Genomic DNA, 14,233 nt, shown 5'->3' with positions numbered 1-14,233 from the left:
GCAGGACAAGAGAGTTTATAGTTGACCATTTCTGGTAAAGTCAAGACCATCATCATGCTAGTTTTAAACATTTCTCATACTGTTTTATTTTGGCGTTCCTGAATTACTGAAAGATCTCCTGCTGCTATTAAGTTGCAGGCATTAACTGACATTGGATAACTTCTGTTATTCAATGGAATTGGCTGAAGAAAAACTCTAGACTTTTGAGCACAGTCTTCAGGCTGTCTGACTTGGGGGGAAGTGACAGGAGTTCTGGCTTTGTAGTTTTTAGGTTTGTAGAGTTTGTTTCTTTGTTTATTATATAGAATGTGAATAAAAGTTTCTAATTTCTGAATATTTCTATATTGTGTTTTTGTCTCAACAGGTCAAACTCTGGGAGAAGTACTTAAGTTAGATATTGGTGAACCCCACAGGAAAGTCTGGGGCAAAAGCCCTACTGATTCGGTCCTGAAGATCCTAGGAGAAGCAGAGTTGCAGCTGCAAACTGACTTACTCGAGGAACTAGATGTAATAAATGGTAAGCACAGCTGCTAATTATCTGCACTGCAAGTGTAGGAAGTGTCAGATTACCAGTTTGTCTATCGAGAATAATTTTGAAGTCATAAAAGCATATTTTACCCTCACTCTTGTTTTCCCTTTCTGGGTGGGGTGTTGCCTCAGTTCTAAATGTCAGCACAAGCTGATACTGGAAGACACCAAAATATTTCTAACTCTGTGAAGTGGTAAGAAATGATGAAGGATGTGGTGAAAGGGAAGTATCTTCATTTTGTTGGTGTCTTGGACTTTTCTTACTGATGGAAACAAGTCTTTTTTAAAAGGATGTCATCAACTGACTTCTGTATTAGATAATTCCTGTAACATTCTTGTTAGCATGTAACTTACTGTATCAGTGGATATTATTTTCTAGTCAGCTCCCGCATTTTATCCTTTCCAAGGACCAAAGAATTTATGTTTATTCCAAGTATAAACTTGTACTCATGATAATGTAGCGAGTAAAATTCAAGTTTTAATATTTCTAGCTTTTCTCTTTGTAAGTTATAATGAAAGCTTGCAAACTTTTTCATTCTGTTTTCTTTTAACAAAACAAAAATTCTCAACTTACTTTGTAGTCACATTGTAGTTTATTATCAAACTGTGTCAAGGTACTGCTTAAACAGTAAAATAATTTTTGTGCTAGGTACTGCAGAACTTGTTGAAGGAGGTTACCAGTCCTTAATTGTAAAAGAGGAGAAGGAACAAAAAGCTTTTCCTCCTGTTGAAGCTCAGTCATCAGTACCAGTTGGTGTCACAGTGTCTGACATGACTATACCAGAAGAATCTCAAAGAGCTGGACCTACCCAGGTGCAGAGCAAACCTATTATGCTGAATGGTAGGTAATTTCATTAATAATTACAATCTGTTTTCCCATTTGATGAGAGAAGTACTGATCCTTTATGCTTTTATATCTTCCCGTAAGTAATGAGCAGTTTTTTATTAATGCCTTTTAGGTAGGCCTACGTTAGATATTCCTCTGCTGTAATTTGATTCACTAGCCTATGTTGGACATTTCTGGAAACCTTTTTTGTGTGCTTATAGAAAACTCTCTAGATTACCAGTGGAACTGTAAAGTGCTTCAATTTTGTTGTTCTTGAGTTTTCTGTTTGTTTCTCCCCATCAATTGAGATGGAATCTTTTCCCCTAGGTGATACCAGCACTCTGCTGATGTCTAGGGGAATGAACGCTACGGAGGTTTTCAGAACACATAGTTCATTGGATCTTTAAGATGCTTTTCTTGTATCAGAAGCAAACCTTTAGCTCTGGGGTTACAAAACTTCAGTTGTCTCTACAAAATGCAGAAAATTATTAAAGCTGAAGGATTTAAATGTAATCTTAAGATGTGCAGTCTCTCCTGTCTTTTTGTTTGGTTTGGATTATTTTTTAATGGGGTGTACGACTTTATTAATTTTAGAGCTTGATGATTTGGAAACAGAGATGTTGCAAGAAACAGAAGAAGATAAAAAGCACCAGAGTAAGAAATTTCCCATCACTGTTAATGAAGTATGGGTAAAAGAGAAGGAGGATGAGTAAGTACTCTGTTTCTTTTAGCCTTCTCTTTCCTGTTCAAACAACTGCCTTTAACTGAGTAGGATTTAGATATATCAGCTAATATGTTAAGCTTAACTAAAGCTTTATGGCTTGTCTGCCATGTTAATTTTATTGCACTTGGTGACTTCTTCAGTAGATTAATGACTTTCTTTACATGGTGTTTCCCTTGGATATGGTATTTTATAATAGGGCACAACATGACGGAAGAAATGAGGCAGCTTCTCAGAAACTAGTGCCTGACAAGGTGCAGCCACAAAGGGAAGCTCCAGAAGGTCAGTTGAGGTCTCTTGTTTTGTTTATTGTAGCTGGCAGTATGGAATATTTGATCCATCCATTTTCAGTTTTTCACCAATTTCAGAAGAGCAGGTTTTCTGGTTTTGGTTTCTTTTTTTAGTTCATACTTCAAAAAGCAAATTTTTGAGGGATTACAAAGAGAAACTGTGGATGTTATTTTTGCCACTTGGGAAGAAAACCTGTAATAGCAAAGCCAGAGTATGTGTAGATAAACAGCGCAGTGGCCCACACTGATACTTGAAAGTTTCTAAGTGTTATGACCTTTTAAAACTACTGTTTTAAATGTTATGAAATCTGATTATTTTACTTAACTCTTGCTTTGTTTATAGACATCTCAAATTAATTTTGAGCTGCAGCTTGGCTTAAATGTTTTAGGCAGCTGCTAATTATAATCTTTTGTTTGTATTGCATAGAAAAATTACTTGCTCTTGGAGGTCTTTGAAGTAACTTCAGAAGGTCTGCGTATTTTACAGTAGAATAGAAAATACATTGGCAATACTGTCAAGTATCATTGGTGAAACTCTTGCATCTATCTATGGGTGGCTTAAGCAAACTTTTTTTTTCCTGTGTTTGGGTGAATTATGTTGAGGTAGCTTTGCAGAAATCTAGTATAAGGTAAAAAGCAACAGATGAAAAGGTATGACACCATAACTTCAGGCATGGACTGGTTAATGAGAAACTAGAAGGCATGAGAACAGAACAGGCTATAGCTGAGGGCTGTATATTCTCAGAAAGTTAAAATGTGCCAATTTAATGTTATAATGTATTTTCTAAAATAATCCAAATAACTGTATTATTTCTGTTTTTAATTGTACAACAGAAATGAGTTAGTTTTACTCACTTTAGTTGCATTTTGCTTAAGAGCTTGGGGTTTTTAATCTATTTAGATTTGTAACACTCTCTTTTACCACATCAGAAACTTGTTCCAGTGACTCTCTGCAACCTGAACCCTTATTCCAGAGGGTAATACAGCCCACAGCTGTACCAACAGCCTCACCGGTTCTGTCAGCTCAGTCTTCACAGGAGGAGCCTTTTGTACCTCGCTCACGTTCCATATCGCCAGCAAAAAATAAAGGCAAAAGTTCATTGTTGATTGGACTTTCTACAGGGCTTTTTGATGCGAATGACCCAAAGGCAAGTTTAAAAAACTGAAAAAGAATACTTGTTTTTCTATAGTAATATTATTCTTATTTTCTTATTGAGGCTGAATGAGGCCAGAACAGATGGCATAACTGTTTCAGCACGTGTTTGTATTTGTCTTACCATGTCTGCCCTGCAGTAGGACTGTGTCCTGTGTTCATTCTGTCAGCAGGACTCATGCAGCATTGAGAGTCTTTAGTTTCACCATTCAGCATTCTGTGTCCAAGTGCTCATGCAGGAATGCCACCACTTCTGAGATACAACTGAGGGAGTTCAAGAGGAAATTCCTGACTTCCGATATCTGCTTTCTCCCTTTTGTACAGTTTTTCAGACTTATCGCTACCTTGCCATCATAAACACTGAATAGATTAGCAAAGGCTATGAAGCAGAAAACTGGAAAAGGGTCAGTGGAACTAACTGCTTTCTTGAAGGTGTTTCCTCATCAGCTACAGAAGGTTGAGTGGCAGCTCATGGTCTGTGAAATGAGCACAAGGTGGTGAAATGTGGTTTTGATATTAATTTAAAATACTTCAAGAATAGTTATGGAACTGATAGGTGAAACAGATTTTTTTTTTAAATGATGTGAAATACTTCCCTGGGTTTTCAAGTGCAAAGTATGTAAAAGAAGAAGAACTGGCTTTTGAGAAACAGTGGTGACAAGGGGTCTCTGGAAACTTGCACACCTGTGTTGCCTGGCTTCATAGAAGTGCTCCAGTCCTCTGATCATCATAATGGATTCATGACTCTAATTTTGATTCCTCAAGAGTTAGTCTGTTGTTAAACAGCTTCATAAAGTAGGAAAGTTATCTGCAGCTGGATGACAGATGAACATTCTTTGTACCCTTATCAGATTTACAGATTAATGTTTTATAATTAAGTTCTTCAGCGTACCATTGTGAACCGCTTCAGTATGTCCCTTGTTACTTCCTATTTGGCATGTATTTTGGCGGTGTTTGTAACAGAATTGTTAATGCTTAATGCAATACCAGATGAGCTCTACATAATAGCAGAGAACTTGAAGAAAAGCAACAGATGTGTTTTCTTACTGCTGCAGTAGACTTGATGAAAGAGAACAACTAATTCCTTTCCTGATTTGATTGCAACAAGAGTAATTTCAGTACTTCTTTGCAGTACCTGCAAATGTAATTTTCTGGAATTTTTCAAATATATGTCTGCTGCAGCTCTTCCTCAGAAGCTAAGAAAACCTTTAGCAGGGAGCAGGGCAGATGTAGTGTCCAGTCTGTAGGTAGCTCTGTATGCTAACAGAAGTAGGCTAATAGGAAAAGAAGCATTTTTGAAATACCTGGAATCTTTCAAGTAACAGGGTAAAGTCAGTCTTCTAATTGTTCCTTTACTTTGGTAGTAGTGGTCAGAAAGAGTGGGTATTCCTTTGATGGCAGTAATATTTTGGCCATGTGCTGACAGAGGTTTGATACTTGAGCATGTATATGAATACACTGTGCTGGTACAAACTATTTTTTCATTAAAGTTGAGTGGGTTTCATTAGGAGCAAACACTGAACATGCATGTATTCAGAGCTATGCTGAAGGCAGGTGAGGCTTATTGGTAAAACTTCTTAGTGCATATGAGATTTTGTTTTATTAACACTATGATGAATATTTAGTAAATTTGGGGGGTTCTTAGACTTCTTAAGTGATCTGGTGGATAATTGAGCAAATAGCTGTTTTGTTTCCGTGTTGCTTTATTTCTGTTGCCACAAATTACAGTTGTAATTTGAACTTTTTTCTAATACTATGGAACTGCCTTGAAGTATACTGTAAACAAAAGTAACTGTTTACAGTAACCAACCTAGAGAAATAATGAAGTGTCATCTTAAAAGTGACTGACAGACATACATTGTAAACAATTGCATATATATATATATATATATAAAAATATAATTTATCTACTGCAACATTCCTTTTCTTTAGATAGCCATTAAGGTTACGAACAAATCTGCAGAAATGGAGATCTGTATGTCAGCTGACGTTCTTAAAGCTTTTCAATCACTGTAACTGTGAAGGCAGAAGGAATGCTTTCCTTTTAGCTGAGAGGCAAAATTCAAGACATCCGACTTGCAGCAATTAGTGTATCTGTGCTGGACACGTCATTATTTTGAAATTGACCCTCAAATGAGAAAGGACAACAAAAAAAAATCTCATTTTGAAGTATTTTGTAAGCTCAGACTGTCTTTAGCAGTGTTGGCAAACAGACTTTCTCTTACCCTTGCAGATGCTGAGAACATGTTCTCTTCCGGATCTTTACAAACTCTGTAGAACTTTAGTCGATGTTCCCAGTGTAGCAGATGTGCAGCATCAACATAATCTTGAAATAGATGATACGGAAGATGAGCAAGCCAAAGAAGGACCCTCTGATTCTGAGGATACGTGAGTGTATCAAGTTTATTGAGTATTTCAACAGGCATCTTAGATCAATAATATTTTTGGTTAGATGCATGAGGTTTTTACCCAAATTTTAAAAATACTGTATTGAATCTCCATGTACTTCAAGTCTTCTTCCAGAGAAGCTAATGGGATGTACTGCTTACAGCAGCTGTCTGAAATTCCTTTCCAAGTCTCATCCAAGACGCTACTCTGTCTGGCTTCTGCACCTTGCATTCCGCTGAAGCAGATCAAAGTTGATGGCTACCACTTTTCTAGAAATAAAGATTTCTTGACTATTTCTTTTCTTCATGTTCTCTGGGAATCTTGCTCATCTGTCTCCTCTGCTGTTGTACTGGGATGTCCTTCAAGTCCCTCAAATTCTTCCAGGGGCTTAAAATTCTGACCCTGGCTCTTGAATGTTCCCTGCAGCCTGGATAGTCTGCAGGGATAAAATTATCTGATGGATCTATTCTGATGAGATTGTGATCTATTTTTGCTTCAGACACATTTTTATCTGGATTTGAGTTTTCATTTATTTCCAGCATTTCCTTGTAATGTATAAATATGTTGGTTCAAATCCAGGGACTTGAAAACCAAGCTATTAATTGTCTTTTTTTTTTTCATCCTGATTTTTTTTTTTCATATAAGCCCCATTGAACAATATCGTTATATTTCCTGCTGCTATAACTGAAGCTTTTTATGTCTTTGTATCCAAACCATGCCTATTTTTTTTATCAGATTGCATCTTAAATAACATTTATGAGAATATTCAGCTTTTTCTGTTCATGGGCTTAAGAAAGTCAACTGGTTTCATGCTGTTTTAGGACTAAATACTTAAACATATTTTCCCCTAGCCTCGATTAAAAATGAGCTTAACTCATAACCCTGTATCTAGAATGTTACTACAAAAATCACTTGTTCCTGGTTTGACTATATAATAATCTTTGGTATTCCTATGCCAGCTCCCTTCCTTGTTTAAAATCAAAACAAAACAAAACATTTTTCTCTGCTCCATTACTTAGAATCATCCCTTCTTCCCTCACCTCAATTTTCAAGATATGTATGTGTACTGTTGGCCTGTACTACCAATTTCTGTTGCCATTTACTAAAGTAATCTGTCTTCCTAATGGACATTTTTGCTTTTGTTTTTAAATTATTGTCCCACATGTATGTAGAAAGTGCCCTGAAAAATGACTCAGATCCTACCCTGTTACTTCTACACAGCTCTCTTGATGCTTTTGCCTTATTAGTTGTGTTCTATTTTGGACAAGCAAGTGCAGATCTGTGCAGATCACTTTCTCTTTCCTTACCCATCAGTTGTGCCACGCCAGTTCAGGTTGATCACTACCTGGTCTTTACCTTTCTTCATCTCTGGGCATCACCTATTTGAGCTGTGTAAAAGAGAAGTCTTCCCAGATCTCTCTCAGTCTACAATCTCTTAGAAGGGTGAGATAGAAAAGGAAAATCTTACCATTAACTCCTTGAGTTTCAGTAACTATTTCACACTAATTGGGATTCTGGAGTTCTATAATACTGCACTAATAGAAAGATTTTTGAAATTGTCTTACTAATAAAGTCAAACAGAGGACCTGTCGTCATCTTTCTACAAAGCAGTCTAATATCCATTTAGCTCATCTTTGTTCCCTGTGTCTTGCACAGCATAGTGGTATTAGTGCTGTAATCACATTGGACTGAGGACACAAATATTTCTCTCATCTTTTCCTCCACTTACACTGACTTTCCAGTTTGTTGACTCAACAAAAGAAATCAGCTCTTCTGACAGGGTTTGTTTTGTAAGGCATTAATTATGTAACCTCTATATCACTTTCTTTTAGTATGTTTGGGGAGGCAGATACAGATCTGCAGGAACTCCAGGCCTCAATGGAGCAACTGCTTAGGGAGCAGCCTAGTGAGGAATTCAGTGAAGAGGAGGAGTCTACTTTAAAGGCAAATGTCATCGAATGCATCGCAAATGGTACAGAGCCGGATGAAGGAGATGAAAATAACCCCAGTAGTGAAAGTGCACTTAATGAAGAATGGCAGTCAGGTATAATTTCTGTTATATGTTTTACAAGTTATTTATTCATATTAACAATTTGAACATAAAAAAATGTTTTTTTCATTGTATACTTACAATGAAATAAAGCTCTAATTAATAGTTTTTGTACAGAAGTTTAAAAAAGTCATATAACATGTAGACTTCCTAAATGTTAAGGTCAACATCTAATCAACACTGAATGTTGCAAATTAAATGTTGGCTGTATATTCAGCAGTTATTATAAGTCAATTTTTCTCTAATTGCCTAAAATTTGTTTTCAAGGAAGATGACTCTCTGCACGTCATATGTTTTGAATAATTCATGACTGCAACGTAAGAGGGGAAAAAGAAATAGCAATTGACGTGACTGGAATATCTGTGACCCAGCTTACATTACAATTTAGTAATTTAACAAGCAGTCAAAATGAACATGAAGTTATCAACCTTGTCCTTGGTCCAAAATAGCTATTAATGCAGTCGAACTAAAAACAAGACAGAAAAATATATTATTGCTTTTAGCATTTTGCATTAGCTACACACAGTGGTGTCCTGAAGCCTCAGTCCTGCTTTTTAAATTCTGGTTGAAACATAAGTATTTTACTACTGCAGTAAAATGAAGTGCTTTTAGAAAGATAGGTAGGAAAATATGTATACAATCAATAACTAATCTAAACCATAGCTTTTGTGTAATTTTGCTTTATCGAAGAAAATTTTAAACAAGTTGAAAATTGGTGAATATTCATGTAAAATATTATCTATATAATATATTCCAGTAAGTATGTTATGGAAAATAAACTTGCGTAATACCATCTTCTTTCATATTTGATAGTGTTGATGTTATACAATGAAAACATATAATACTCTCTGTTCCTGTGATTCTGTTGTTGGTGCAAGTGTTGTTGTATTTGGTGTCAGTGTCCCACCTTCTAGATTCATTATATTTCATAAGAATTGCAGGTTTCATTTTTGGGGGTAGGAGGAAGGCCTTCAAAACTCAGGGAAACAGACAGAACTTGAAACCAAATCTGTTCAAGATCTGGAAGTTAAATACAGGATTAGAAGTCATCTAGTGGGTCTTTAACCTATATATGAGTTTTCTTCTTATTTCCATAATAATTTATTATTGATACTTGAATCAGGTATATGATTTGGTCAGGATTATACCTGACACTAGTCACATGTAGGAATCGAAAGCTGTAGAGTTTTTATACTAACTCATGAAGTCGGTCACCTACCAGGCAATACTATGTATTTTCTTACAGATTTGATAAGCTCTGAAATCTAAAAAGTTGTATATTTTTTCCCTGGATAGATAAATTATTTCACAATTTGAATGCTTACTTTAAGGAAGTGTTTTTCTTGGGCAAAAGCAGTTTGCATTTTATAATAGGATTTCACATAGGGATTCTATCTTGTATTTTTAAATAGACCCTTTTTTGTTAAACTTATCTAATATTTGATTGTTACAAACCTATTTGTAAGGTTTCTGTAGACTATAGGCAAAATCATCTTGATTTCTGTCATATCTTATTGCACCAATTGGCATAGTAAATTTGCAGCATAAAGGAGATGCACTCATAGAAGAATGAAGAACTTTAGCTAAATTAGCACTGAGTTTTCTAGACTTGCTCCATGGAACAAGATGCATCTCAGTGCAGAAGTTAGATAACTGATTCTTAATAGACATGCCCTTATTTTCAGATAGAAGACAGCTGCTTCGTTAAGGTAAAGCTCTTTTCCCTGGAGTGGGACAGCCACTGAGCCCTGCATTAGTTCCATCTCAGGAATATGTGAAATGGTTATATGGAACTTGAGCTACTAATATTGCTTTGATAAATCAAAGTCTGCTCTAAGACCATATGGGGTTTTCTTTCGGTGTGAATACCCTTTATGGCTAGCTATCAGAGTGGACCTTTAGAGGAGATAGCTAGATGCTTCCCATTTGGGATTCAGAATTTATTTGCTGTTAAGAAAGGGACTGTTCCTGTTTCCTTGCAGGTTGTTCAGAACATCTGCCAACATCATCTACTGGTCCTGAGCTTACCTGCTTTCATTACATTTAGAGGTCTGTGTGAATATGAAGTTCAGGGACACAGAAACTACATTAAGAATGTAGGAAAACTGAGGTGTTTCTACTGTTGTTTTCTTTCTTTACAGATAATAGTGATGGTGAGATTGCCAGTGAATGCGAAGAATGTGATAGTATCTTCAGCCATTTGGAAGAGTTGAGATATAACCTGGAGCAGGAAATAGGCTTTGATAAATTCATTGAAGTTTATGAGAAAATAAAGGTTTGTGGAATAACCTCAAGCGGAAAATAATTTAAGAAACAAGATAAATGTACCTAGGGCTGTTTACTGTGCCAGTAGCTAATTGCATTGTGTGACTAGCATCAATGCTTATTTCTTTAGTCTCTTATTCTGTTTCAACACACTAAAATACAGAGAAAATGCCATACCAGTGGATTTAAAGAGGAGGAAGTCTTCAGGTTTAACCATGAATTGCATTTAATAAATTTGAACTGTTTAATTCTATACCAGTTTTAATTTTGGCTACGTGGATTGTCCTTTCTCCCAGGCTATACATGAAGATGAAGATGAAAATATCGATATTTGTTCCACCATAGTTCAAACTATTCTTGGAAACGAGCACAAACACCTGTATGCCAAAATACTTCACCTGGTGATGGCAGACGGAGCCTACCAAGAAGGTGATCTCACTGTGTCCTGACAATTAAGGCTTGTCTTAGTTTTTTCTTGGTTATATACAATAGATTCGAATGTACTGCTAAAACACATCTGTGCTTTGTTATCTCGATTGGCTACATTGATAAAAAGAATATTTTCACAAAGGGTGTTTTTATTCCTGCAAAGAGAGTTACAAACTTTGATTAGGGATGCTGACCACTTGGATTTAACAGTACGTACATATACAGTCAACTGTAACAGTAGATGCCTTATGAAGGGTGTAGTATAATTATTTAGATTCTGTCAAGCAGTTATGCAGATTGGGAAGATGGAAATCTAGAATAAAACTTTCAGAATTAGAAGCAATGTTTTCTTGAGAATTAATAATTTTTAATCTACATTAATATTGTTCTTTACAAAACTCTAATGGGTTGCAGCATCACTACTTTTCTGAAAAAAAATTTCATGTGGCTCTTTATAATTGTCATTTTTCAGAAGAACTTGATATGGAGGCACGATCCATCTTAGTTTTCAGGTGGCTCAGTAATACACGAAGAGAATTTATGTTGCTTTGGAGCCCTAGCACAGGTTACTAGGCAGATGGATAGTTCCTAGATCTCTGAGTCACTTTGTGAAATACCACACAAACCACTGTTGGGGAGAAATGTCTTTGTTTTTTTTCTTATCTCATGTCAAAAGTATAACTGCAGTTGTGTAATTCTAGATTTCTTACAATGAAGGTCTTTACTGGAGAGGAAAAAAAAAATCTGAAATCTCAATTATTTTTAAAGAAATCAGAAGCATTACATATTGGCTTTAGAACTGTGTGCAATGAATCACTATTTAATACATTTCAATTTTAAAAAAATATTCTAATGAATGTTAACCAACGTCTACTTTCTGCATCTTTTCAGTTCTTTTACAAATACATTGCAATAGCAGTGAATAAAGGGTCAAATAAGATTATGTCTTTCTATGGGTTTTATATATAAATACTTGGAGGAAAAAAAGTCTTAAAACTAGTTTTAGAAACGATACTTTAAAAAAAAAATTCTAATACAAATTACATTTTTCCAATTTTTCTTTGCTACTGATTTAGAACCACGCAGTAAGAATAACCAGTACCAGGTTGTTTTCATGCTGTATTATAGAAGTATGACAGAAAAGTGCCTGAAAAAAATACATTTTCAACCACAATGTGTTGATTTAGTGACAGAATTTGAAAGATACATTTTGGCAGTGCATTTTTCAAGTGTCCAAAGGACTGGCAATGTAGAACAAGAAGAAAATGGTAACGATAGTGCTACCAGTTTCTTTTCCTTACCACTTCACCTTAAGGATATTTTAAAACTAGTACTAAAAGGCTTAAATGACACTTTGCTGTTGACATACAAATGGTAGGCTGTTTCCTAAGAGGATTGTTCTAACTGAAGCAGCCAACTTGGGATGAAACTCTCTGAAATTCACTCATCTGGTGAAGATGACGTATTGTTCAGCATTTGTACGCACAGCACTTTCAAGGCAGTTTTGGTAACAGTCACCTCACTGGTGACTGACTTAGTGCTAATTCTTGTATTATTGCCTAGGAAATTGTGGTTTCTAGTTTTTGTAACCCCAGCTTCACTTGTGTGCGTGTCTTTCCTTTTCACCCGGTCTCTCCCCCTCGTCTCATTTTTTACAGATAATGATGAATAAACCTGACTCAAGAAATTCCTTAATGCTGAACTAGGGATCGGTGTTTGAAGTCTGCATGGCTGAACAGCAAATCATAGTGGAGAATGTAACATGGGGCAGGAGAAGCAAGACTTCAGAAAAGAATGTTGATTGTATGACAAACAGGAAAAACATGCCTTTTAAAACTGCGATATCTATACACTTTTCTTGTGTCTACTCATGTGTGTTCATTAACTATCATATGCCCAAAAATTAAAAACAAATCAAAAACCAAAAAAACCCACTCAAACCTGTTATCTCTCAAACTCCAGAAGAAGTATAGAGAGGAATACCTGTAGAGGTTCTGATACAAAACTGAGACCTATCCTGTAAAACAGAATTTCTGCTGTATCAGCAGTTGGCTGGTACGGTTAAGCAACTGGAAGGACTCCTGTATTGTAGAAGTACATCTCCCTGTTCACTTACATACTTAAAAGAGCCTCTCTTTACAACTACATAAAGAAATTACTTCATTTTATTGACCATTGTGGTTGTATTTTAATAGCATCTTAATCCTAGTGGTCCAGTTTGAGTATTTCACTTTTTTCTTAATAAAAAAATTATTGTAATTTGAAGCAGAAGGCTTCTATCACTTTTTAACCAGTGTCATCTGAAATACCTCAATGGTGTTTCTAAGCCAAGGCAAACAGGTACTTCAATTGTCATTGCAATGTCTGGGTTTTTGAGATTGTAAGATTCATTTGGAGCTAGAATTTTTTTTTTTTTTTTTTAATATATATTTTTCTTCCCCTTCATTGTCCCCTTCCCCAGCCCCTTTCCAAACTCCCAAGTATTTAGCTCTTTTGAATTTTGTAATCTGGTCAATGATAATATGGTATGCTGTTGAAATGAAAGGGGTGGGTTTTTTTCCAGTTCGTTTTTAAATTCTTCCTGTTAAACTCATGGTTCCAGCAGCCACCACAGGCAATTAAATATTCCAGGCACAAGTACTTTGCAGCTTTTGGCTCATGTTTTGTAGCTTGATTTCCACTGCCCTGAAAGAAAAAACAGGTTTCTTCTGTCCGCACTTCCTTGTTCCTCCTGGTCAAAGCAGCACCATACAGGGCAGTACATCAGGTGTACTTTCCAATCATCACCTCTGGAACAGCTTTACTGGCTTAGCCATACAATATGTTCCTTGGTACAAATCTGATGGACTGTCCAACTTCCATCTGCCCTCTTGGAGAAAAAGTTGTTGGTTTTTTTTTTTCAGCTACAGCCAGTCACAATCTAAAACTGTCAAAAGTTACTTTTCCACAAAATAAAATAAAGTATATATATATATATATGTATTATTTAGAACTGTCAAAATATGTACATGATTTTTGTATAACTGTTTTATGGTGTTGTTATTAAAGTTTTGCCCACTGAAAAGTGTTAATTATTTTTAAAGACATCCAACTCTTGAAGGTGGACCAAATGTATTCTCTTTCAGCTAGATCCTGGGAACCTGCTATGAAAATAAAATTAATAATCATAAATGCCTTTTAATTATTAAAATTTTGATATCCTTTTTCACTTGACAAACACATCTTGCTTCATCTTATATGAAAGTATTACCACTGTTGGAAATAGTGCTGGTTCTGTCCTGTGCTGCTGCTTTTTCCCTTCCTCTTCTGTGTTGGTTTGGTTTTTGTTTGTTTGGGTTTTTTTTTTGGTGTATGGGGGTGTTTTTTGTTTTTCTTTTGGTTTTGTTTGGTTTTTTTGGGGGGGAGCAGGAGGAGGGGAGCTTGTTGGTTTTGGTTTTAGGGTTTTTTGTTTGTGGTAGTGGTGGTGGTTAAACTTTCCACAGCGAATTTTGCAGCTTTTTCTAAGGTTTCTGTTCCACTTTTCTCTGAATAGGTTATTCAACAGTGAAATGATCCTCATGAGCTACATCATCCATGACATTTA

The 14,233-nt window shown here is 35.7% G+C and overlaps 1 protein-coding gene across 1 annotated transcript in view; it reads left to right on the top strand.

Moving 5' to 3' along the window:
- The window catches only part of NEK1 (NIMA related kinase 1), a gene marked incomplete at its 5' end in the record, with an annotated part of 42,695 nt that extends 28,919 nt beyond the window's left edge, over positions 1-13,776 (top strand). Inside the window, 10 exon segments of the mRNA XM_080343369.1 lie at positions 365-517; positions 1,178-1,369; positions 1,949-2,063; positions 2,275-2,357; positions 3,296-3,513; positions 5,752-5,906; positions 7,739-7,950; positions 10,098-10,231; positions 10,518-10,650; positions 12,309-13,776. Coding sequence (XP_080199495.1) covers positions 365-517; positions 1,178-1,369; positions 1,949-2,063; positions 2,275-2,357; positions 3,296-3,513; positions 5,752-5,906; positions 7,739-7,950; positions 10,098-10,231; positions 10,518-10,650; positions 12,309-12,322 — 1,409 coding nt within the window. The 3' untranslated portion in view covers positions 12,323-13,776.
- Between the last annotated feature and the right edge of the window lie 457 nt (positions 13,777-14,233).

The sequence above is a fragment of the Nesoenas mayeri genome (genome assembly GCF_963082525.1).
Source record: "Nesoenas mayeri genome assembly, chromosome: 4".
Taxonomy (NCBI): Eukaryota; Metazoa; Chordata; class Aves; order Columbiformes; family Columbidae; genus Nesoenas; species Nesoenas mayeri.
This window is presented reverse-complemented; position numbering and strand designations above follow the sequence as displayed.